At 33.4% G+C, this 27,889-nt stretch overlaps 1 protein-coding gene across 4 annotated transcripts; it reads right to left on the bottom strand.

Moving 5' to 3' along the window:
- Window positions 1-562: 562 nt before the first annotated feature.
- Window positions 563-25,967, bottom strand: LOC148607403 (monocarboxylate transporter 13-like). 4 transcript variants are annotated; one of them, XM_088544540.1, is made up of 6 exons: window positions 25,375-25,967; window positions 20,325-20,535; window positions 9,091-9,234; window positions 5,352-6,119; window positions 4,049-4,099; window positions 563-3,420 (listed from the first exon to the last, which is right to left on the bottom strand). In XM_088544540.1, the coding sequence occupies exons 2-6, from the start codon at window positions 20,515-20,517 to the stop codon at window positions 3,239-3,241; spliced, it is 1,338 nt and encodes a 445-aa protein (XP_088400666.1). In that variant the 5' UTR covers window positions 20,518-20,535; window positions 25,375-25,967; the 3' UTR covers window positions 563-3,238. The 4 variants fall into 4 exon arrangements, with proteins under 4 accessions (XP_088400666.1, XP_088400665.1, XP_088400664.1 ...); XM_088544539.1 differs by having other exon boundaries at window positions 25,443-25,967; XM_088544538.1 differs by lacking the exon at window positions 25,375-25,967 and having other exon boundaries at window positions 20,325-20,969.
- Window positions 25,968-27,889: the final 1,922 nt, after the last annotated feature.

Raw genomic sequence — 27,889 nt, 5'->3', positions numbered from 1 at the left:
AAGACGGTTTAAACCTCTCAATCATCATCCCTGAAGACCCTCTTCAGTTGGTGTTCCTATATTACGATTTGAGTTTGGAATCACTCTTAGATGCTTTGAAGGTGTCTGGGAGTAGGCTAGAGCTCCCCATACAGCAGCCAAGCCGTTTTCACAGTTCTTCAATCAGGTATCCCGAAAGCTAAGCGCTGCCACCAACAAACGTTGGTTTTACTCATCCTCTAACATCGACTGTTGGAGACCCTTAACGGCATTCAAAATCGTTAAAAAACACTCATTATTAACCTATAACAATACAGTGACAGACTGCAATGAAGGACGGTATGTTGATTCAATCGAATCTTGATCTATATAAAAGAAACAATTCCATGTAAGCAATAGCAACCATACACCATGCCAGTAAGTGTGGTCAGAAACCAAATTAAATAGTTGGTTTAATTAATGCCATTTTACATTAAAAATTTGGGCGTCAATTCAATGCGTATGCACGGGTATTTGGTGTAATGTACTCATGGCGTTGTCAGACGGGTGTGGGAAATTAACTACAAAATCTTTTATTCAACTCTGCAAAAAATTGAGATTTATTCAACAGTTTATAAAGTTCAGAACATTATATTTTTAAATAACAAAACAAGATAATTTGTTCAAACTGGGTTAATAATTCGAGCGATTCGTATACCTCATATTTGAAACAGCTTGTAAGAAGAAGAAACACAAATAATATCACATATTAAAAAACACATCTTGAGACTTTCCCTATATGTACATTGTAAATAGTAAAACCAAATCAGAACAACACATTTCCATGCAAGGAACAGTCAATGCAATAGATTTTTGACAATCGCAATCATTATAATAAACATGATATATTGTCCTCTGCATTAGCCTCGATGCCTCTAAAAGCATCTCGATAAACATATGAAGTGTTGCACAATCTTCGCTCGCTATACTTCGTCGATTGGACATACGTGTTATAAATTTTTCACAATTGTTCAAATTTTTAAAACCTTGTTTCATCAAATTATCGCTTTGGAACCTTGTCACTTGATCGCACAGCGGGTAGTTGTACATTATCAATTCATTGATTTTTTTTCTCTCTCTCCTTGTACGAAGATATCCTTCCTGTGAAAATCCTTCTTGTAAGTAGCAGTCTCAATAAAAATCAGACAGGAGGTGAATCATGCATATCTAACCCAATCAAACTCAGTTTTTTTTTAATTCAGAAACAGTTACAGACTACATTACCAGTCATAGTTATTCATAAATAGTTGTTGCCTATTTATATTGAAACAAAATTGGAAATTTGCATGCAAGTATTTTTATTTTTGAATTGGTGTGATTGGTTACAGAAATACAGAAAGAAAAATTATTCATTAAAATATAACATACGTAGACCAAAAAGCATTGTTTGCTCGATCGTGTTTTTTTTCTACAAAATAAATCACCTCTACCATTGGCAGTGTTTAAATTTTAAATGAACTGATTAAATTAAAATGATTTTAAATATTAGTTTAAACTTTTTTCGTAAGAGTTAAGAAGCACTCCAGCTAAGGATCATGCAAAATGTGATTCATGGGTAAAAAGCCTACATATTTTTATTTTTGATATTTTGTTTGAAATGTCATAGTAAACAGAAATTAATATGTGGTTTTTCATATAACCCGTGCTCTTAGGAGATAAAAATTGTATAGAATGCGCTGTAGATTTCAAAATTAAGGGAGATAACCCTGCAAATGATACTCAAATACAATAGAATCTACTGGATTTTCAATGTTGGTTATCTCCTAAGAGCAGGCAGATTTGAATGAATAATTACACATTTCATAGTATAGACCCATAAAACAACTTAATTACAAAAATAAAAATATGTAGCCTTTTTTAGGGTGTGTCACATTTTTCAGATTTTGCATGATTCTTACAAATACAGCTACTTAAATAATATCAATAGTGTTAAAATCTATATTTTCTTTTCTAGTTATAAGAAGCCGCCTTGGTAAAAATCAAACAGGAGTTGATTCATGCATGTCAAAAACCCATCTTATTCACTTTTATTCCATATTTAATTTAGTATCAGTTGCAGACCACATAACCAGTCATAGCTTTTCATTTGGGTGCTTGTGTGATAAAATTCTAATAGATTGTACATGAAATTAGCACTATGCAATTTGCAATAGTTATTATTCTTCATTTAGCTCGAATTTTGTTTATTTTAGTGGGAGATAAATGCATAATTTTCTCAAAAGTACAGATTTGAATATAGAATAGACTACAGTCTGTTTCCTAAAATATAGCATATGTAGATTGAAAAAACATCGTATGTTCGGTGGGTTTTATTCCCCATGAATCACTTTAATATGGGCAGTGTCTGGATTTTATATGGACTGGTACTTCAAATATCTTGTGATTTAATGCCCTTGAGTGAGTATATGTCGAATATTGTCTTCTCGTACATCAGCGAAATGTAACATCGATACAATAGTTCGGAACCAGGTTTCTACAAAAAGTACTTACTGACTCAATTTGCAACTCTAGGGTGAATCCACTATTCTCGTAATGACTCCATTGAATGGCAACTCTCAGTGAATCTATTATTTTTGTAATGACTCTACTCTCGGAGGAAACCACACCGATTCTCGTAATGACTCGATCGACAAATTTCGGGTGAATTCGCGCTAGAATTCTAACAAATAGGCTTCTGGAACAGGGTTATGTTACTACAAGATTGAAGTCATCACTACAGAAGTTTTATGGTCGTCATCATGAACTCGTGGATCGTTATGGTGTATCCATCTGCACCATGAAAACTGATTTATTCAACGGGTCGTAGTTTTCCTTTCCTCGTTTGTCTACCCCGGACTTGAATTTTTATGAGCAACTCGGCGGGTGTTCCTAGAAAAGCAGAGGACGCTTACCCTACCGGTGCACCTGGTCCATGCTCCCAGTTTTTAGTGGAGTCCGAGTTGCTCATTTACTTTTGTTACTTTGTATGTATGATTTTAGTTACTTTAAGTTCTTTGTTGTGTATGTCTGTTTCCCATGTCTGGTCTTTGTCCCTGAATTACATTACCGCTATAATCTTGGTTCCCTTTATTACTCTTTCACTATTCTCGTTTTATAGAGATTCGGAATCGGCCGAATTTAGACAGGTGTGTAACAACCTTTCTGAATTCCGGGAAATTCATTGACCTTCCCAATTTGAGTTGATGGAACAAGTCGATTAACTTGTCGAAGATATTCATCCTCAGGAATCACAAAGAGAAACTCTTTCTTCCATTTCATGTGACGTAACACCATTACATGATAATTTAGAACCGCCAGGCGCTGCATCGATTTCGACATCTCCAACAGTTGGCTTTTGGTAAGTATCTTTCCTAAAGATCACATTGGAGAGCTCTAAACATCCGCCAAGAATTAAAAAAATCCCTTTAGAACAGAAAAAAAATCAAACGTTAATACGTCTTATTATATAGAAAGTACTAATAAAGACTCATTCAAAAAATAAGGACCTTATAACGGTTTAAAGTTTTTAAAATCCAAAGAGTTTTCGATGTCTGAAGTCAGTAGATAGATAGATATAGATATCGTATTGAGACTATAGCTTAAACTGTCAATCGGAACTACTCTGCCATTTCTGCTACACTAAAAGATCCTGTGTAAAAAAAAAGGCTGAGTAGGTCCAATTGCTTAAACATACATCAACAGTCTTTCAAAACTGTAGATAAGCATGGAAAACAGTCTTAGAAGAAATTATTAATTTAAATACTACTTTCTTGCAGTATTACAACTTTCAAGCACCTAAAACACTGAGATTCATTCCTTGTATTGCACATAGTAGAACTTCTCTATGATTGATTTGACTTCCTGTTTCAATAGTTTTTGGTTTTGTGTGCTTCTTGTAATACACAGTATACAATTATCTGTTTGAATTAGATCTTCCTATACCTTGGATTCCAATGCCTCTGATGAGAGCTTTCTTCCTTGAAACACCTGAACAGCCTATCGAAATTCGCGGTATTTTTGTATTATTAAAAGAGCGAGTGAACAAAATTACCTGCAACTATAAATGATGTGTCGTAAGTTCCTCCACTATCGACAATGGCGCCTGAAAAAAAGTATCTATAAAATAAGAATCAACAATTTACAAAATAAAGAGTTTCAGAATCAATCTGTTGCATGAAAACTATATTTTTGGATAAGCATTGATTGTATCAAACGGTGTTCAACTTGCGATAGTTCTTGTAGTTAAAATGTTACTTTCAGAAACCTTTTGAGGCCAAGAAAAATGCATATCTGTTTTAGGCTACATTTGATGAGGAATAGGGTAGGGGGCACTTAAAATCATCTTATTTTTTTAATTATTTTATATAGACACTTTCGGGAGGATAGCTTGACTGCAATAGTATTAAACAAACATTATTGTTGTCTCTGGTCTCGTAAATATCATTGTTTCTTAACAGACTTTCCACAGAACTTACTTTAATTCAAGACTTTATGTAAAACAATTCTATAGTGCACTTCACCCCCTTTCCCAATCAACGATAAATTAGAATCGATCATAGCTTTTAAACAATCTCATTAGCTGTCTTTGAAAGAATCGTGCAAAATCTATAAAATGTGATACACCCCATAAAAGGCTGCATGTCTTTATTTTTGTATGGATGTTTACATTTTGCAATGAAATGACTAATTATTCATTCAAATCTGCTTGTTAATAGGAGAAAATCAACACTGAAAATCCAATAGAGTCTATTGTAATTGAGTGTCATTTACAGAGTTATCTCCCTTAATTTTGAAATCTACAGTGCATTCTGTATATTTTTATCTCCTAAGAATACGGGTTATATGAAAAACTAAATGTTAATTTCTGTCAGTTTACTATGCAAATTCAAACAAAATATTAGAAATAAAAATATGTAGGCTTTTTACCCATGAATCACATTTTACATGATTCTTAGCTGGAGTGTTACTTGTATACACGATCTGCCATGTGTCAAGGAGAGTAGGGTAATTGATTGATTGATTAATTGATTATTGGGGTTCAACGCCCAAGCAGCAGTATTTCAGCTATATTCAGGCGATAGCGTAACTGGAGATTTAATTTTTGTTAGATTGAGCTTTTAAATTTACAAACTCCATTTTGTTTTCTTAAAGTAATACGCTTAAAAAGAATGAACGAGTAATATGTTCATAATGTTTACAGTTATACATAAAGAACATATTCAGTATACATGTATTGTATTTTAGTTTTTTTTTATATAATGGAGGTATTTAACTGTACAGGGCAATTAGACAATAGACATAATGCGTGTGTTGCAACACCATATCTCGTTCCAAAAGCACAACTTATTTTGTACCTCCTAGTGGTGGTCCAATAAGTGTCCCTAATCCAATAAAGGCCATGATATATCCCGTTCCTTGGGCTACTTGCTTCGGACCAACGAGATTTAAGACAATACTGTTGACTACGACATAGCAGGCTCCGTTATAAATTCCTAAAATGGCCATGTATACATTTCGTAAAGATGACATGGAAATAAAAAGCGGAAAACCAACAGTACATATACCAAGTAACACGTAAGAACCGAAAAATACAAGGTTTTCATCGACTGTATCACTGTTTGTTGCTAAGCCTAATAATATCCTTCCTATACTACTGCAGATACCAGATATAGAAAAGCACCATGAGACTTCCGCTTCCGTTGCTGCGTGACTTAACGCATATTCTGGAAAATGTAGGTATACGATGAATATTCCAATATTGAACAACAAGCTGCCTATTCCAACAAGGAAAAGTGATATGTTCTTAAGTATATCAATTTCACAAAATTTCCGTCTATCGCAATGGTTTAAATGCTTTCGCTGTGCTACTTTAGCAGACATCTCTAATCTTGACGGGCGCATCAATGCGCCGGCGACCAATACTTGAAGTGTTAGTCCAGCAAACAAAAGAAAAAATCCATTATAGCCGTATTCTTGATGGACATGTTGATAGATAGGTGCAAAGATGAATGGTCCAATTCCACAACCGGATACGGAAATACCCGTTGCTAAATTACGCTTCCTCTCAAAATTGAATGCAAGAGCTATGTATCCAGCGTTGAAAATGAGTCCGAGTCCAATACCTAGAACGAAATCATTTTGTGTTTATTTTTACTTTTTAACTTATCAAAAGACAGGATTGGATCAAGGATTTCAGGTTAAAATGTTGTAAATAGAATTTATAAGACCAGTGGAATAATTCGGAATTGAGTAAACAGATAAAATAAAAGCAAGGAGACTATGTTTAGAACAAAGGACGGGATTTTCGTGACTACACCCATTAAACAGACAAAACACCATCAAAAACACAAATAAACAAACAGAATACAGATTTATTAAGTACCAGTCCTTAGAAAATTTAGACGAAGTTACATATTGTAGAGGTGATTATGGTGTAGAAAAAAACACAACGAACAAATGATGCCTTTTTGGTCTACATATGTTATACTTTTCAATAGCAGTAGTTCTTTCTGTATTTAGATCTCTACTTTTGAAAGAACCATAAAATGACCCACTAAAATCAACCAAATCAAACAGAATCAAGAACAGTAACTCTTGCAAAGTCCTAATTTTATATACAATCTAATATGTAATTTTTATCTCAAAAGTTCAAGAACCAAATGACTAATTAAGACCGATTTTTTGGTCTGTAACCATTACCGAATAAGATTCAGAAATAAAAGAGAATTTGGTGTTTTTGGCATGAATGAATCACCTCCTGTATGATTTTTATAATTACTGCTATTTAAGTGCAAAATAGACTCAACTAAAACTGGAAGTATATGGACCAGATGCACCGGTAGGCTTAATACCACACTGAAAAAATGCCGCTTAGGAATTAAACACATTTATTACATGTTTAGAATTGTGTTTAAATCCTAAGCGTCATACAAGTTTTACGCGTTTCATTCGTAAAGGCGTTTAGCTTTTAAATGCTTATGATAATTTGTACATACAAGTAGAATACTATAGTAAAGATTAGTAATATAAAGTGGGATCTTTATGACAAGAAATTCCCAATAACTTTCCGACATGTTTTTCCATATGTATATGATTTTGTATGTACATCAAGATATTATATCTTTAACTCCTTGTATACCTCAAATCATAACTGCTTTAATTACAGGTCTATGTTTAAATTATATCACCCATGTTCTTTGAATCTTAAAAAAAGAAAGGATTCATAGATATGGCACATTATGTTTACGGTAATGAAAATCCCATTCATCCTAAATAATTGTTAACCTAAGTAATCCTCCCATAGCGATTGAGGGTCCGATAACAACGGTCGACCGAATATGGGGAAAGCGCAGTTGTCTCCCTTTAATTATACAATAAATGGCGTGCACTCTATGTTTTGATAAATTGTTTTTTGCTTTGAAGTCTTTGGGCTTTAAGTGCAAAAAAGTGATGACTTACTTACCAGTATCATGAATGCAGAGTGTTGAAGCTGTAATGTATTGCAGTACTAACTTTTCCTCATTTGTAGTATTAGATGTAAATTTGTGAACTTTGATTTTTAAACATTTGAATGATTTTAGTTAAATTGTCCCATAATTTTTATTATAATATTTTCCAAATAGAAACTATTTTTGTTGTTTGATTTATAATTGTTTCTGTGAAATAATTAGAAAAGGTAATTAAATACATTATGTTAGAATTATTGCTATGTACATGTTTGTTCGAATCTTGAAAAAAAACCAAACCAGTTTTGGGAGTATATTTGTTCCAAATAGGGACATCAAGAAGTGTCTGATTTAGACAGTTTTTATTGTTTTGGGTACTTCAGGTTGCTCTGTACATGTACATGTAGTGTTTATTATTTGCCTATTTGTTTTAAACTTTTGTAGAAACATACATGTATATATATAGATACATTCATTTGTTATCTGAGTTAGGAAAAGGAAATGTTGTCTTTTTTATAAACTCCTATATTTTGTATTTTTAAATGTAACTTAAAGACTGAAAAGTCATTTGAATGTTTTAACATGTGAAAGAAATTGTGATTTATTTCTTGTAGAGCTGTTTTTTTTTTAAACTAAGCATTGAAGTTCAAAGTGAAAACCGTATTATTGTCTGACATTTATGTAATTTCACAATAGTTTGCTATTGAAAGAGTTCACGTTTGTATTTCTTAAATAAAACATTATTTGAACAATTAATTTGTTGATCTAATTCTTAACAATACTCAGTCTAGGATCGAAACAAGAATATACCTTTCCCTTGATCTTGAATGGGCAATGGTATGTAGCATTCATAAAAAAAAGAAGTCCTACAGGGTCTTTTACCTCATAATTATGCATTGTATATACATTGCCTAAAAATGTTTATCTGCACAAATATATCTAAGCACTAAAAGTCTAAACACGAGCTCATCTAAGCGTGAAAAAGCATGTCTAAACATGTTTATCTTTTTTGGTGTCACCAAACGAGGGACGAAAATGTGTTTAGATTCTAAACGCCATATTTAGAGTGCATCTGCTTTTCTAGTGACATCTTCTGAGTTGTTCATATAATCCCCATTTATTTTTTTTTTTTGTGTTCTTTTTTGTTTTTGTTTGTTTGTTTGTTTGGTTTTTTTTTTCAAAACAAAAAAAAAACATGTACATATAAACAACGACATTGAGAACAAGGAGACGACGACGTGAAGCGATTGGCGTGAAGCTAAGGTAAACATGTATGAAACCCGGTTAGGGCCACTAGAAACATTATACGATATAGTTATGTCGAAATAACGATAAATATGTCGATAGTGTGTCGAAATTACGATACATATGTCGACATTGTGTCGTAATTTCGACACAACTTGGCCTGACCGGCTTTTTAAGGACATCACAAAATATCTTTTCAAAAAAATTTTACGGCGCATTATTGAATTTATAGAGATGATTGAAAACAGACTTTTTCTCTGGGAATATAGATTCTCAAGCATATCAATATATATAGATTTTAATCTTCATTTGATCATGTATAACTAGATTTCATCGACTCCACCCATTGTGTTTTCAATGTAAACACAATAATGTAGAATAGTGATATTGTAAACAAATTTACCGGAAATGACTCCTAGGAATATAAGCGCCATGAATATGTTTGTTGAGAAAGCTGTAACTATTAATCCTGCAGACATCAGGGCCGACCCAAGAAGCATTGTTAACCGACAGTTCCATCGCTCTATCAAAAGACTCGCTAAGGGACCTGAAAAATCAAAATTAAATATATGAACCACAATTATAATAAGTACAATCTTTAAAGAAAAGATAGCCGACGCATTTTCTCGCTTAAATTTGTTCATTCTAAGTTTATTTTGTATGAAAACTGTGCTACGATTTGTAATTCATTTATTTAATTGGTTCAACAAGTAAGCTATTTCCAATTATAAAATATATCAAAGATTCAATGTATCAACGTGATTGAAAGCATTCCGGACACCAATGCTCTAGTGAAGCCTTGGGTTTTTAGGCTTGCTATCACTTTTGTCCAATGAAATGCGAGGATGTCAGGTCAATCGGTTTCGTTGCCATGGTTAAACATCATAGATATGGTATCACGTGGTGTCAAAGTAAACTCAATACCAACTGCGTCGGAATAAATAATCTGATTTCCAAATTTCGAAAATAACTTAATGTTCACAGTTTAAAAAATGTTCTATTAAAAATACCAAGCATTTTATGAATACTTGAAGCTTAGGCACCGACATTTTTTATATTGGGGAAGGGGGAGGGGGGATGTCGCTTTGAAGAAAAATTTTTAAAAAAATATTTTTTCTGTGGTAAGAAAATAAGTTTCATTATTATGTCTGATACATGATTTAACTTCATCATACATCTTCTGAATAAAGCGTAAAAATTTTCCTTTTATATTATTAACAAACAGTTTGCAAAATAAAGAATTTCTGTGCACAAAATCAAAGGCCTTTTCAAAATCGATAAAAACGCAGTGGAGTTTCTTCTTTTTTTACCTTTAATAATTCAAATAAAGCATACAGTGAAAAAATATGGTCATTTGTGGAGTTTCCACTTCTAAATCCAGTCTGATTTTCATTTAAAATAGAGTTTTCATCAATATAATCATTTAATCTAGCATTCAATACCGAAGTAAACCTTTTCCCAAACACGATAACAGAGTTACGGGTCTATAATGTTTTGGCTCTAATTTATCTCCCTTCTTCTTATAGATTGGTATAATAATACCCTTATGCTCATTTACTTTTGTTACTTTGTATGTATGATTTTAGTTACTTTATGTTCTTTGTTGTGTATGTCTGTTTTCCATGTCTGGTCTTTGTCCCTGGATTACATTCTTTTGATTACCGCTATAACCTTGGTTCCCTTGATTACCCTTTAACCACTCGTCCGGTGTAACGCCAGTATCAAAAACTAAATTAAGTAACAGTACATAAATATCACACATCAAACAAAAAGAAGCTGATATATATTCGTTTACTACCTTGTCATCGCCAGAGGCCTTGTTATTCTTTGCAGCTCGTATGGCTTTGCTAATTTCTTCTTTTGTTATAACACTATTTAAATTTGATTCTGGTCATTTTCAACATTATTTTGTGTATCAAAATTATCACTCTCATCAAATTTGTTAGTATTAAGGTCTTTGAAAAAATCAAATAAAACATTTAAAGAAATATCTGTATTTTCTTTGGAATTATTTCGAAAAAGCTTCCAAAATTCCTTGGGTTTTTGGAATCTCATATTTTTCATTTTCTTGCTCATATCTCTATTGAATTATATGATGTTTTCATCCATTGTGTTCTTGTAGTGCTCTTCAGCTAATTTGAGTCTATTCTTAAAAATATTTGAACCATGCTTTTTACACAATCTTTTGTTTGCGAAAGTCCTTTTTCACTTTTTGCAAGGTTCATTAAATCATAATTTATTTGTTTGACCAGTATATTTACGATCAGCATACTTAGCACCCACTGTTGTACCTAAAGTTTGTTCAGCTGATGTTGATAAAATAGAAATAGTCTCTTGAATAAAAGAGTTAACTTCATTTTTACCTGTATCTACTCTATTGACATTTAACAAATTTTCAATAATTCGATTCGACGTTTATCTAAATTTTCCACGAAATTTTGTCTCTTTTCTGGTTCCCATTGCTTGATTTTTGATACTGTTTTTCTCTGAAAATTTTCAACATTATTGAAAGAACTCTATTTGATAGACAAAGGCAAATGTACATCTGAAAAAAAGTTGGCTAAAGTCTAAAATATCAAACTTTTATACTAAACGCAAAACTGGTGCTGTACTAATTACATAATTTATAACACTCAAATTTTTACTTGTTGGTTTACCCATTTTATCTAAACAAATTCTACCATTAAAAATATAGACATTATTATTTTTGCAAAAATCAGTAAGTTTTCTACCATAACTATTTATAACTGTATCCATTCTTTTTCTTCTTTTAGAAATACCAAGTTCTTCTAACAATTCTATATCTGAAAATTCTTCAATATCTATAACATTATTTTTAAATAAAATAATCACAAGTATCTTGTTCGATAAAATCGGGTAAATTTCCCGTGCTTGCATCCAAAACTCCTAATAGACAAATATAATCGGAGTTCAGATTTAACTTTTGAAAATCCAATTCAATTTCCGAAAACGCATCGTCTGGTGCGTATTTACTACCCTCAGGATGTATATAGATAATACCAAATATAAAATTTTGTTCTGTTTTCAAGATTTTTTTGTCAACTTTAAACCAAAGAACGAATGGACAGTCAGTATCAATAACTGTAATATACTCATTTAAATACTCCTTATAACCAAGGGCTACACCTCTTGATCTATTTCTAAAATTCTATCTATATTTGTATCTAAATATAAAGTTTTCTAAATGTATTAAATCAAAGTCACTCAATTTTGTTTCTGTTAAACAAACAATGTCATGATCACACAATAACTGTTTAAACTCTGGGTAACAATTTCTTGTTTTAATCCCACAAACATTTAAAGACAAGATCTGTACAAATTCTTTACTGTTATTGTTTTGATTTAAACTCAAGCTGTCACTGTTAAGGAGTGATCAGCTCCTTGTGATAGTGAGAAAAAAAATAGCTAAATGAAAAATTGAAATTAAATTCATTTTTTTTTTCTATCAATATAATAAAGAAAAAAATGTAAGTGTATCATTCAATAGGCAATCAAAATCAAGCATTAAAAAAATCTATAGCTACTAAGGTACTAATTAACCTATCCTACAAAAAAACAAGTTGTACGGTAAGTTTTCATTAACTTTATCACGTACTCTATCAAAAAATCAACAAAATCTACAGGACCTTATCATCGATGATATCACAGCAGTAACACTTTAAGTTGTTTACAATGCAATTAACTTTTCTTTTTTACTTCTACGATCTGTAAAAAATTTATGATGCATGTCATTTACATACTTCTGACAATTGGCATTCAGATCTTTGTACTCTACCCATGAGTTATTTGTTGAATCAAAATCTATTTAACGCGATAAAACCATTTACTATCTACAAACTTCTTTCTCAGTATTTTCTCTACCTCATACAACTGTTCAGAATCACCATTCTGAATAACCTGTTCAGAATCATCATCCTGATTGATACCTTGTGATACATTATCCACACCCTGACTCTGGGGAATTTCATCAATTGAATCTGGGGCAATTACATTTGGGGGGATTTCGACATCAGCAAGGATGACAGGCTCAGTGGCGTCGACATTTTGGGGAGGTTCAGGGTCCTCTGGCCTATCCTGCCACAGATAGCCATGTTTGAAACGATTCACATTAACTCGATTCTTGATTAACTTCCCATCTGATTTTCGGCGAATTCTCACATGAATGTCAGACAATTTCTGTGTGACGTAAAACGGTCCAATCCACGATCTCAGGAATTTTCGATGTTTTCCTGGAGTGACCACAGGCTTGTACACGTAGACAATGTCACCAACGATAAATCTAGGTTCGTGAGCTTTGATATTTGCTTTCTTCACCATTCGCTGTCTTCTTTCTTTCAAGAACTCCACGGCACACTCTCGTGATTTTTCTATATTCTCAACCAATGGTGTAATCACAACTATTAACAGGCAAGTCGAAATTGTCAATATCAATATCTAATATTGATTTCGGGTGACGTCCATGCTTGAGGAAGAACGGTGTATATTCAGACTATCCAGGCATGGAGTATTGATGTATGAAAACTGAATATAGGGAATAAATTGGTCCCAGTTGTCGTCATCGTCATCGATTCGTTTTGCTAATGAGTTCATTATAGTCGACATCATGCGCTTACTTTGTCCGTTGCGCCATGGGTGAAAACTTGTTGTTTGCGTTTTCTTTACGTCCAACAAGCGACAATGTTCGAAAGATAATTAGATCCTCGGTCAGAATGTAATGTCTTGCATATCCGTGTCTGCAGATCACATTTTTAATTAAAGCATCTGCAACAGTAGTAGCTCGAATGTCCTTCACAGATATAAGTTCAACGTATTTAGTCATGTAACATATGAAGATGAGGACATATTTGTTACTATTGATTGCGGTAGTTCGCAGTGGTCTTAAAATATCGGAACTAACAGCCTCAAATGTTTGCGATGGAACAGGCATAGCCATTAATTTTGCTTTTGTTAAGGTTGGAGGTCTTTTACGTTGACTACATTACACAGGATTTAACCCAGTCTATTACGTCAGCATTTAATATAGGCCAATGATATCGCAATCTTGTCTTAAACAAAGTTCTGTGGATTCCACTATGATTGCCATTTAGTAAAGAGTCATGTGTCTCTTCAAGCACAAGTTTTATTAACTTTTTTGGAATACAGACTTGTAACTTTGTTTCAATGTTTTTCATTTTTCTTTTGTCTTCAGTATAAACGTGAAATAACACTCCGTTATCTATCACATAAGAAGTGTTAGTAATCAATATATTTCTTTATTTCTTTGGGTCACCTGGAAGTGCTCCGGTTTCAAGATAGTCAATTAAATCTTTATACCACATGTCTTTTCTTTGAAGCTCACGTATATTATCGCTGGACAGGTTAAATGTTTCTTCATTCACCGAATCGCGCAGCGCTACAGGTGGCGGTAATCTCCTATACTTCAGTTTCTGATTTGACACGCCCAATCTTGTTTGTCACTGTTTCAGAAATACACTCGAATGACGGTAACTCATCCCAATTTTCTGATTGATCGTTTTGACAATCAAAGTCACGCCTCGAAATCCCATCAGCGTTTGTGTGTATTTTTCCTGGGCGGAACATAATTTCATAAACATATGATTGTAGGAGCGCTTACCCAGCGTGCGAATTTTCCGACTGGTTCATTCATTGTCAATAACCATTTTCATGACGAATGATCCACAAATGCTTCGAATTTGTTATGGCGAAGATAAAAATCGAAATGTTTGACAGCGTATACAAGCGCAAGACACTCTTTTCTCTGAAGGCGACAATGCTTTTCCAGAGTAATTTATAACACGCTCTATGCCGTTTTGAACTTGACATAGTACTGCCCCTAGGGCAAAAGAACTTGCATCCGTGTACAATCGGAACGGCCGGTCATATTGCGGATATCCCAATATAGGAGGTTTGATTAATAATTGTGTTAACGCATCAAAAGCAGATTGACATTGTACATCCCACACAAATTTAACATCCTTTTTAGTCAGTTGGTACAAAGGCGAAGCTATTTTCGAGTAATCCTTCATAAAACGACGGTAATATCCCGAAAGTCATAGGAATGCTCTTAACTTCTTAACACACATTGGAGTCGGATAATTTTTTATTGCACCGACAGTTTCTGGATTCGGAGAAATACCTTTGCTATTGACAAATATCCAAGATAGCGTATTTCCCGTTTCGCAAAGTTACATTTCGAAGGATGAAGTTTCAGTCCGACACCTCGTAAACGCTCAGACACTTGTTCTAGATGCATCAAATAATCTCGAAATGTACGACTGAATATTATAACATCATCAAGGTACACAAGTGATGTTTTCCAATTTAGTCCACGTAGCACTGCTTCCATTACGCGTTGGAAGGTCAAAGGCCTATTTTTTAGCCTCTGAGGGAGTCTCTTGAAATGGAACAACCCTAAATGACAACGCCACGCAGTAAGGGGACGGGATTCTGGGTCAATTTCCAGTTGATAAAACCCCGATTGAAGATCTAAGCATGAGAAAAATCTTGGGGAGGCAGACCCAAAACTTTCCAAAGCTTAATCGGTTGTGGGTAGTGGTTAAGCATCCAAGTTTGCAATATGCTTGTTTAAAGCCCTATAGTCAACTACAAAACGATACCCATTATTATTCTTCTTTTCGGGACGAGCAGACAAGGGGAGGTCCATGGATTTATAGATTCTTCTATAGTGTCTTGATCTATTAAAGTTTGACCATTTTTTCCGAAACATCTTTTTGACGTGGACCTAACTTGTATGCTCGTTGGTGAATAGGTATGGTCCCCTATGGAGCCTCAATGGTATGTTTCAGTAAAGAGCATTTACTAAGCATGTTATCACTTCCTACAAATACATCACTATATTTATCTACCAAGTTTTGCAAAGCATTTATTTGATTTTCTGATGTCAGTTTTTTACATTACAAATTCTACCATCACCTGTATCAATTTTAACAATTTTATCATGTTTAGACACGCAAACAAACTTTCCTTAGTTACATTGTTTAGACAAAATAATTGGTTTATCAGAAAAATTTCCAAGCCCAAATAAAATCTGGCCATTATCAACTTTACTAATTGACTTTCCAGTCATTAAACCGGAAGACAAAACATTCGGCGATGCCGAGGTCAAACCAATTACTTCATCTGGAAGAGGACTTCCTCTAATTTTTGCAGCAACAACTTCTTCGCTTCTAGGCGGTACAACTACAGTGTTTTCTAAGGTCAATTGACTAGGGTCAATTCTTATCTTATTATCATTAAAATCAATAATATTATTGTTTGATTTCAAAAATTCTAACCCTAAAATAATATCGGGTTTTATACCATCAACTACATAAAATTTAATTGACATCTTACGACTACCAATTGTCAAAGGAATATATACAGTACTTTTGATAGCCATATGCTCATCGTTTACCGCTACAATAGTTTGCTTGTCTGATTTATAGTGTCGACAGTTTAGGGATTTGACAACTTGCTGGCTAATTACATTTATATAAGACCCTGAGTCAATTAAGGCGAACTTGTGAAGTTGGCCTACCTTAATTTGAATATAATTGTTTATCAAATTAATCCCATTAGTAAGCGTATTATCACTACAAGTCTCAGGGCAGTTCAATTCGCTTTGCCTAGCGGCTGCCCTCACACGGCCAGGCCTAACTAGTTTTTTCAACAGTTTCTCTCAATGTGGCTAACTTGTCCAGAACCATTACATTTTCTGCTATCTTGTCTAGGTCCTTGGTTTCGTTTAGGTCTGGTGAATTGGAAACACTTCTTCGCGATATGTCCAGGCTTTCCACAGATCTGACAGGTCACTTTAGTTACGGCATTCACGGGCGCGGTATCTGTTTCCAGGGTTTGTGCCAATGTAAGATGTTGCACTCTCTCGCTCAATTTGGTGATTTGTTCATTTTGTTGTTTCATGTAGTCCATGATCTTATCATTTGAATTTGTCTGTAGGTTTGGCAACACGTTTATGGATTCATTAGAAAGTCTGGCTCATTGCAGGGCATCTTGCCAAGTCTGTGGATTTCTTTGAATGACAATTATTCTCAATGTGGGGTTGATTCCACGAATAAAGTACATCACTTCGTCCTTGTCTGACTTTTGTAACATTATGCACCGACGCTCTATATCTTCAGCGTAGCTCTAAAGCTTTTCCCCTTCTTTCATTCGACGGTCGTATAGTTATTGCTCAAGGAGCCATTTAGGATGTAAATTCTGAAAGTGGTCCTTGAATGCCTTATATAGAGTTTCACTGTTCGATTTGTGACTAGCTGTAAGAGATTTACTCCATTCAAGTGCGGTTCCATTTAGTCGCGTTGAAAATTTTAAGGGGTCTTTCCAACCATTACACTAGACCCACGCTTTGAAACGTTCTAGCCATGAAGCGGAATCATCTGTCGGGAGGCCACTGAAGAACGACGGACAAAATGTCATAGAACTTCCAGAATTTTCCATTTTACTTCCCAAAGATTGTACCACAGTATGGATATCGGAAAATTGTCTGTTGTAATCGGTTGCTGAATCACCTTCAATGTCTACGGAAACATCCGCCATTCTGTCCGTATTACTTCGGATATTGTACTTTGGTGGCATTCACATTGTTAGGTTGATCGAAGCCGAGTTACTCCACCAGGTTTTGCGTGCGCTGTTATGGCATGCTTGTCAATTTAATCCACACAATTTGTCTACATTTTATTAATACTAAAGTTCATTTATAAGAATATTCAGAACTACAACTATCTAATTCAACAGATATTTCAAGACTGACCTACCCAACATGTGTATAAATTATATGACCCCAAGAGCCGTGGGAAATATGCAATACATGTTTCATGTTTTCATTGTAAACATATTCTAGTCAGGCTTGGTTTCAGAAGTAATTAATCTCCAATACTCTTGTTTATCTAACGGTTCAAGTCTGACATGTAAGATGATTAAAATGTATGACCGTGACAGTTAAGTAGTTCCAAAACAAGCCCAATATACTGATACACCGAAAGTTCCGAGATGATGGCTTTATTGTCTTTAATGGGTCTTTTGATCAGCTTCAAATGTTATTTAACATTGCTAATAAAGAGCATTAACTACTCAAATTTACTTAATATACGTTCTGCAAGTCCTCTGTAAATTTCTTAGATTCAACAATTTACAAGGGTGAAAGGTTTGAGGCGATCAACCTACTAGATACAAAATCCTACGTAAAGGAAACTGAAAGTGTTCTATACCTTCATAGAAAAAGTGCACATCCAAAATGGAACTTTAAAGGTTCATTAAGGGTGAAACCTTACGTCACTTAAGACTTGATAGTAGTCCAATGTGCCTAACCCATAATCTCAACAGCTTTAATTCAAAGAAGCTACTCAACATTTGAAATTCAGCAAAATGTGCAAGTAACAGAGCATGTGTTCTCAGACTTTAAGTCAATAAAACAGATAAAACATTATTAACATTAGTAACAAAATCTAAAATGATGCTTATTTATACAAGATGATCAATCTAGATTGGCAATGTATAACTGACGTGGCATGGGCTCTGGTATGTTTAAGAAGAAGCAATTAAGTTGAAGCAGCTCATCGCCCAATTTCTGACTACAGACAAAGCCATGTCTTGTTTAGGCCAAGTAAATTTAAATGGTAGATTTTTATCTAACTTTCACAAAAATATAGGGTAGTGGGATGATTTTATCATTATTTTTTTTTTATTTCTTACAGTAACGAGATATTTTCTAGCCTAATTTTAGCTATTTGATGTATAGATGTGTACTAAATCTATAGCCACATCTGTTTCAGAGAAGAAACATCATTTTAGTCTCCAAGAAATGAAGGATATGTGTGTGTGTGTGTGTGTGTGATAGTGCCTAAATACTAGAAACTGACGTGAACAAAGTTATTTTTGTCATTTTTTAGGGGCGGGAGGGTTGGAAATCTACTAATTAATTTTATTTGACCTTTTCAAGAATAAAATATCTGATTGAAATTAATCTTTTCTTTCACATGCCCTCCCTTGATATTTATAAAATATTTTCTATTAATTGTTCATCGTAAAGTTGACTGCCAAAAAAATAAAATCTGCTTGAACAAAAATCATAATTCATTTGCTATTGAAAAAAAAATTCAGCAACATCAAAAATCCCCCCTAGTATAAAAACGGTCGGTGCCTTCACAAATAATTTACTTTTCAACAGAAAAAAATAACTTGATGCTCAAATAGTAAAATAAAATGATCCCAGCAAAAAATACCATAGTCCCCCATTAATGTTTCAGGTATGACGCAGATATGAGCATGAGTCCAGGCATATGCTAATGGTTTCAAGAACATTTATAACGGCAGCTCGGTAGTGCCTAAGTAGTTTTGTGCTGGCAGAAAAAAAAACATCATATATGTTAATCAAAATATTTTACATTCGACTTTTGTCTACGACACTGCATTGGTGGATATTTCATACAAATTTAGGTTTCCTTCTTAATCAACTCTGGCGACGTGTGACGACCTAATTTAGCTTTAATTGTGTAGTTACTTCTAATGAACGAAATTTAAGCTGACATATTTATGCTCATTAATGTACACAAATGTGTGAATGAGATTACTTATGTTTATAACTTTTAGAAGAAACTAATGTAATATGCTGTATGGTAATTACGCACTGTTAGGTGCACTCCTGAATGCGACGGTTGGCTAAGTACACATAATGTATAGTTCACTTTGAAGCCAACGAGTTGTGAAATAATTTATTCAAAAAAGATTTTGAATACATGATTTTTCAATATTATCAGTCTCTATAACATTGTAAAAGGTAGTTCACTGGCTTTATGGTTTTAGAATGAGTGTAGCGTTAAGTTATAGTGAAACCTCCTAAACCAACTATTCACAAAACGTGAGAAACCTGCTCAAAACAATAAGGATTTTGTAAATTGTAAAATTAGGTAAATTGTACCTGTAGAGGCGGATCCAGAAATTTTGAAAAGGGTGGGGGGTCCAGGGAGATTTGAGAAAAAAATATTAAACAGAACAAAATCTTTAACGGATCGGGTAAGATAGGTCTCACTGTAATGATATTTCATCATTCATAATATAATTCATCTCCAATTGAGATTGTACGAAAATGTTGTACATAAAATATTGACATATATTTTCTAGCCTTTGATTTTGGAAGAAATCGCGCTATACAGATTGCTGCGTTTAATTATGAAATAGTTTTGAATAGTAGCATCAAAGAAAACACTGAGTAATTTTCATCACCCTTTACATCTAATGAAGCTAGTACTTTGGTGAACAAACATTTTTTTCCTATTACCAATCATTATTTTGCTGTTGGAGACTTAACTCATATAAAAACATGTATTTTACACTAAAAAAGGAAAAAGATGTCACAAGTAATAACGGATTTCGGTGACGCGTTGACGAAATCTTAATGTGTCACAAATCACAAATAGAAATGCATGTCGTAAAGTGTTTCGTTTCATTTGTATTTCAACATTTATAAACCCAATGTTATTCTTAGGAGAATCATACAACTTGCAACTGCAAATATATATTTAAAGCTTTGTCATCTTGTCCTTTCCATATTTCAATTTAATTCAACACAAGTCAAGATAAATCAATCTTTTTACTTACCTGATAGAGACAGCAAACAGAGAAATACAGAGCTAATCCACGAGGTCAACGAGACGCTTTCTTGGAATTTTTCAAGTAATGCTACATGGAATAGACCTGCAGCATACATACAAAACCCTGCCACACAGTTTCCACAAAATGAAGCAACGAGTATAACCCATGCCCATCCGTCGTCTGGCTCTGTCAATAACATCGATTTTTCATCATCACTCTACGAATACAACCAAGTGTTTATACATATATATAATGTAGTTGATAATAATGATATAAACACACTTGAAAAAAATCATTACTCCACCATGCTTCTTTTCGTTGAAGCATACAGAATAACTTAAATTAGAATGTGTTTGGTATAGGGTATGTAAGTCTCTTCACGTGACACTGATTTCACGAGAATGGGTCCTAGTCTACCATTCAAAAGCATAGAGACTTGTCATTTAGAGAGCGTTGAGATCAGTGTTGAGGGAAAAACATCTTTTTGTGTAAAAATATATCGATAAAAAAGTTATTGAAAGAAATTTTAAAAAATGATTCTATATTTTCTCCATTACCTAACAAGGCAAATTTTCTAATAAATAATATTTATTTCGGTTGTTGTTGCTTGCACGAAAAGAAAAAATATCCGACATCAAATCCCAGGTCCCCGACTCGGGATAAAAATGGCCGGTGCCTTATAGAGTAAGGTGATCATGACTTTTTGCACCTTTTTTTCTCTTATATGTAGAACTTTAACTAAGTAACTGGTGTAGTTGATTAATTAATTACATAATAAATATGATTGATTGATTGTTGGGGTTTAACGTTCGAGCAGCAATACTTCAACTATATTCAGACGATGAAAATGAAATTGATGATAAAATGAACATGAAATGATGATGAAATGAAAAAGGGATGGGACACAAGAACAATGGGGTCGACAAATTTTGATTGCCACTGGAAATGGGGAGAGGTGGGTATGGTCGGGCAATTTAGCCTCCTGTGGCGGAGCCCTATGGTTCCTACTCCAGGAGAATACCACATATGTTAAAGTAATTCTTCTTTCAAACGTGTAAATCCCGTTCAATGAGCTTAAATACTAGATACAGGTTAGTATATCCATCATATAGATCAAAATAATCTATACAATATTTATAAAACTCAGACAGACCGGCGGGGTTCATGGTAAAAAAAACACAAGAATTTCATTGCGCAAAATATGAACCCTGACGCCGTACAAGGATTTATAGTAGGATAGCAGGCTATCAATTTTTAAATGCACTCGAAAATAATACGGCTAAACTATATATCGGTGGAAAGCTTATTTCAAGCTCTATCGAAATACCGATGTCGTACGCATCGATTGTGGTCACGTCTTTAGCAAAATGGGGCTAAAGGTCAATCATGATTTTGAAGAAAAAATATATCATTTTTGTACGACTTACTTCCCTTTACTGGTACGAAAATTTCCGAACTGTTTAATCAGATCAGCTCAAATTCTATCTCATACAAGAATCAATCGCTAAATTTAAAAAAAAAAGAGAGAGAAAATTGTGCCGTCCGCAGCAGTTTTTGGTACACATATCAAATTTTAGCCAGTCCGAAATGAAAGGCCGAGCTTGTCCTTTGAGGTATCAAAATGTAAAATTAGAAAATAAATACTAAAAAAAACGCATTCTGAAATTAGTTTTAATATCTAAAATCTAAAATATCGACTTTTCTATTTAAATAACAGCATTGAAAGTTTCATTTCTCCATTAGTTCAAATACAAGTTCCCATTTGGTCCATTTAATGAATATTTCGTATATTTGCAAAGATAATCATATAATATTAACCAAGACTGCTAAGAACGCCTAAATTTTATATAACGATATCAGTTCTTGACAAAATTTGTGATAAACATGAAATATTATAAACTCAGAAGAACGCCACTGTATCTGTTTATATTTTTCGTTACCCTGGTTACAACGAAAACTATCAATTTGTATAGATACGGGAAGCATGTATTTTGAAAAATAATGCAATACATAAAATTCAAAGGAAAAAGTAGAAACAACACTTCGTTATTGGCCAAAGTCAATTTTATTGCACATAACGAAACAGTGAATTATTGTATCCTCATTAATTTGGTCTTTTATTTTCACCTAATATCGCCGAGATTTGTCTTAAACGTGCAAGTGCAAGCCAAAAGAAAGAAACAAAAAGACTTTTAGTTTATTTTATAGTGGTACCAGGTTTTTGAAAGGTCCTAAAATGCAAAAACAAAATGCACCGCCAAGACACTTGTCTGGCTATTTTGATTATTTGTGTCCGCAACAATTTTTTTTCTTTTTTTTTACATGGCTATTACTAATAGTAAACCAGGTGTCGAAAGAATAGGTTCTTAAGAGAGTTTAACTGTTAAAAGCAAGTAAAAACATTCTGGCAGGAAACCCCGTATCCTTCATAAAGGCCTGTTATAAGTATTCAGTTTGTGACTGGATACTGGGATAGCTGTCAATTTGATCATATCGGGTTTTGTAAGGATCTTGGTGGGAAAGAAAGGATATTTCAATTTCACTGCACCGGCCTCTTGGTGGGATAGCATTGACTTTTGTTCTACCCCTTCGTATACCAACCAGACATATTGCATATTGGAATAGTTTGCAGGTTGTTTTAAGTAGCACTCAAGCTAAGGATCATGCAAAATGTGATTTATGGGTAAAAAGCTTACATATTTTTAGTTTTGATATTTTGTTTGAAATGTCATAGTAAACAGAAATTAACATGTGGCTTTTCATATAACCCATGCTCTTAGGAGATAAAAAATTATATAGAATGCATTGTACCTTTCAAAATTAAGGGAGATAACTGTATAAATGGCGCTCAAATACAATAGAATCTACTGGATTTTCAAACTGGATTATCTCCTAAGAGCAGGCAGATTTGAATGAATAAGTACACATTTCATAGTATAGACCCACAATACAACTTAATTACAAAATTAAAAATATGTAGCCTTTTTGTAGTGTATCGCATTTTTCAGATTTTGCATGATTCTTACAAAGACAGTTACTTACGTTTTCCGTGTCAAATGAACTAAAACAAATTAGGAGATTTCGGGGAGGCTTGGGTGTTTGTAACATCCACACATAAGTAATATAGATATGAATACATTTTACTTGGGTGAGAGTTAACATGATAAACATTAATATTGAAATGTTGTCAATCTAACTCCTAGATAGTTTGGTTCTCCATGTTCAGTTTATGTTCCCTTTGAGTCTAATGGTAAAACAAAATGCCGTTTGAAACATGTAGCATCAAGTGAAACAACAATATTACGATTTCAGCCTGACAATCATTAGTATTGTTTTGATTACTTTGTAATGCGTTCGTTCGCTGAGGTATATCATGATCGGTTACTGCATGCATAAGCGACAGAGAATTTTGTAATTGCTAAGACTCCTTGTTTTACAAATTATATCTTGCCCTGGAGGGACGCCACGAGTAACTTTTTTCGGAGATAGGTTTAATTTGAAACCAATGCTCATATGTAAATTTTAAATGCAAGGAAACAGTAAAAAGGAACTTTAACTTCCGTGTCTTGAGATTCAGAATTAATTTTGGTATCAAACATTCCGAATTGATTGGAGCTCCGCATAACGCTTGACAAACTATTTATAAAGTCCTCGTTTTGTGGATATAAAAAAATACAGGACCGAAATGTTGTATTGGATCTATACAATTATTGCAATCACAATCTTCCAGTGTGCCTTTTTATACATAAGAAACCAACATTCCCATATGTTAAGCATGTGTACTCCTTTTCAAATGTTTTGGCACACTAATTATTTCATCTTTAGCTAAACCACTGATCTAACCCTCTCTTTTTATATGCCTAGATGTTTTATTCACGAATTGTTGATTAGTGGTTGATAAAAATGTATGAGTTTCATACAATTGATGAAAAAGTAGCTTAAAATTAGCACAAAAATACGGTCTGCAAAAACTGCGTCAATAAGTTCTGCATGACAATATTTAATTCAGAATTACAGCTTCGTGTAATTCTTAATGCTTACTTTGAAAAGCACTTAGACCATTAAAATTTTTTCATGCTTTCATAATCAAAACTGACTTTTTAACAGCCTATATTTGTAGAGGAAAACAGAAAACCTCACAGAACGCAAAATTATACAAAATGTGACCATAATGTGTTTGTACGACAATTTCAATTTAAAAGTAGAATGATTTTGCTTTAAAAAAAATGACACCAAATATACCCGTATCATATTTCGGTGCATTAAACGTCGTTATTTGAAGACTTTAATCCTGAGCTATTCTACTATTATGTAATAAAGGGGATTAAGTTACCAGTAATTGTGAAAACTGTCATATATAGTAAAATGACATTGCATTTTCTAACAAACTTTAAAAGGATTATACAAAATCTTGTGTATTTGTTTTCATTGCATTACCCTGCCTGGTTTTTAAGAGAAACTGTACTTTTACACGTATCCATGTGTAAATCTATATTGTTAACATTTGTAGTTTTCCCTATTTGGTATAGTCAGAAGTGAAATTAGGATATAAAACACGGCATAGCAACCTATAATATATATTGTTTCCACAGGGGGCGAATTAAGGCAGGCGTGAGCACCCCCTTTAATTAACAAACAAGGTTTTTTTACAGTATATAAACTCAAGTAAAGCAATACAGAAATTGATTTTCGTAACACATGAAGTTAACATCCACCCTATATCGTTATAAAGAAAAAAAATTCAGAACTGCACTAAATAAAATTTAAATGCTTGCATTTCCATTTATTCGTCTTATTGTATCCCTAGAGACTTAGTGTTATATACACTTCCTTGTTATTGGTCTCTGACAGACTAATTACTAAAGTTCAATTATCAACTTTTTTCCTCGGAATGTGGCGAATTTTTAACAAATGAATGTTGCAATTGCCTGAACGTCATTCTAATCATAATACATTATCCATTAAACAAAATGTTGAAAAAAATTTTATTATATTTAATGTTCAAAGACAACATAAAAAACAACAAAAACTACATGTATACATAAATTTAACTTACCTAACAGTGTTGCCAGTTAGAATATACAATTAAATATACAGCGGCTTATTAAATAAAGGATTTCTTACCACAATCGACAATGTGTTAGTTGGCTGAAGTACAAAAACATAATGGTATAAAATACATGTACGAGTTTTAAATTTAAATGTAAGAAATTATGACTGACCCGTCCATTTTAAATACCTTCAATGTTATACATAAATATTATCATACAATTACGGCCCTCTGAGGAGGTGAATATCCAAAACTGTCAGCCTGAACTAGGGTTATTTCCTTGAGGGCTTTAGCCCGAGGGGAATAACGGTGTCTTCTAGCTATTCCAACATTTTGAAATTACATATTCTACCTATTCCAACATGCAGAGAACAATAGATGTTGTTATAGCCTAATATGTTGTTACAATAATTAGTAATTAATTAGTTTTACAGGTAAAATTTACCTGAGAATTAAATATGAAAAATTACTGTTTATAAATTTTCCTACAAAATAAATTTTGAGTGAAAATGAATTAAATTCTAATAATATAAGAAAATGAGGAATATGTTTTATTAAAATAAAAATAAAAATTATATTAAACTTTTTAAAACCATTTTAACTTTCTTAGTGAGGTTGACAATTTTGGATATTTTCACCGAATTAGAGTGCCGTAATTGTTTTATTATACCGAACACAGAAAGGAATGACAAAAATGCATGATGCCAGGCCATCCTTAAAAAATGTTTTGTTTGCATGCTGTTTATTGACTGAAAATTTTGAAATGTTTTTTGTTTTTGTTTGTTGGGGTTTAACGTCCGAGCAGCAATATTTCAGCTATATTCAGACAATGAACATGAAATTGATGATAAAATGAACATGAAATGAAAAAAAAGGATGGGTCACAAGGATAATAGGGTCGACAAATTTTGATTACCACTGGAAAAAGGGGGATGGGTAAGGTCGGGCAATTTTGCCTCCAGTGGCGCAGCGCAAAGGTTTCTACTCCTATCGAATACCACTGCAGGGTTCTTTAACGTGCGAGGAACGTGGCGTCTTTCCCAACACGGTGCACCACTATGGTTTGCGGTCAGGTTTTCCGTATTATAGCCTGACAACCCCAGCATGTAACACGCCAGGGGTACCCCATTCCACCACCTGGGGCAGACATCCCAGTTGCTCTGTGGGCAGAGCGCCTAGCCCCCGGTTAGGTTTCTGAGCACTATTTAGTCGCCTTTTACGACAAGCTTAGCGCTGCTGCAGGCCTATTCTTTTAACACCCGGACCTGCACGGGGCATTTTGAAATGTAGGTAGATACATTTTTGCACATGTATATGAATATTTTTTTTTATATTAAAAAGAAATAAAAAAAAAGGATAAAAAAATTCTGAGAAAAACTTAGAATATAACATTTTTGATGAGTCTTTTATTGTTAAATAGCAAACAAACATTTTTTTATGGTTTATTTAAGTCTTACACACACTGTTTTGGTTTTGTGTTTTTTTTTTTTTGTGTTTTTTTTTATTTTGTTCTCATTCGACGATTTTTCATTCTGATCTCTGATTCAAGTCTATGCATTTTTTTTCGAAATTAGTGAGAATACCAGTACATGTATATGTGTGTGTGTTTGCAGATTAACCTCATGTTAAATGTCACTACCAAGAAAAGTCTACAAATGTAGCGCCACATTTTCTCTTTTTTAAAAAATTAAAATCACCAAATCATGTTCATGTACAAACATGTACATTTGTATTTATGCATTTCCTTATATCTATTCAGTGGTTCCGATCAAGAAACTTACATAAAGAAAGGGGTTTCAGGCCTTTATTTGCCGCTCATCTTTTGTCCATTTTTTTTTTACAAAAGGGTAGCATAACCCCCGAAACCATCCGAACATATCACCCGCTGTATCGTGTATCTTTTAATATAGTTACGGCATCGTGACATCGGAAGCCCGGAGATGACAAATAAAAATGAAACTTTGCATAGACGATGGCATAGAAATTTCGATGATGCATTTCTCGGGAATCATGTCATTTTTTAGTATGGTGTTATTGCTTTTTGCAATAGTCATTCTATTTGGCTATAAGTATGTTATCATAAAAGAGCTGTACGTACTCCAGGTCCTTAACCCTTACTATGCCAAAGAGCCTATATATAGGCTTTTCGTAATCCCGTATTTTGTTAAGAGCCCATATATACGCTTAGCAACTGTTGTCTACACATTCAAGACTTCAAGATTTTTAAGATTTTATATGGTTAACTCAAACATGGAATACATGTAACATGAGCAAAACAAATTTGAAACATATTTTATACCTAATATATTATATATATGAATTAAAAAGATATATTTAAACAATATGAAAAATAACGTCATAACATTTTAAACATATATGAAGCACATCCATAACCAAACATGAAAACGATAAATAACAAATAATTCTAGAATTAGAACAATAAGGCTATCTTCTTAAACAACAACGACAACCGTTTATACATCTCAACATTGCTTATAAAGAATAATCCTATCATTTTTAT

The sequence above is a fragment of the Perna viridis genome, chromosome 9 (genome assembly GCF_037379345.1).
Source record: "Perna viridis isolate PV_CMFRI_1.1 ecotype Kerala chromosome 9, ASM3737934v1, whole genome shotgun sequence".
Lineage (NCBI taxonomy): Eukaryota > Metazoa > Mollusca > Bivalvia > Mytilida > Mytilidae > Perna > Perna viridis.
This window is presented reverse-complemented; position numbering and strand designations above follow the sequence as displayed.

Coding starts and splice junctions, on each gene's coding strand:
- LOC148607403 (XM_088544537.1), bottom strand. CDS start 13,025: ATGGTGAAGAAAGCAAATATCAAAGCTCACGAACCTAGATTTATCGTT. Junction 9,235..12,634: donor TGTGGATAATGTATCACAAG/GTATCAATCAGG, acceptor TTGATTTTTCAG/GTCCCTTAGCGAGTCTTTTG. Junction 4,100..5,351: donor TATTGGACCACCACTAGGAG/GTACAAAATAAG, acceptor ACTTTTTTTCAG/GCGCCATTGTCGATAGTGGA.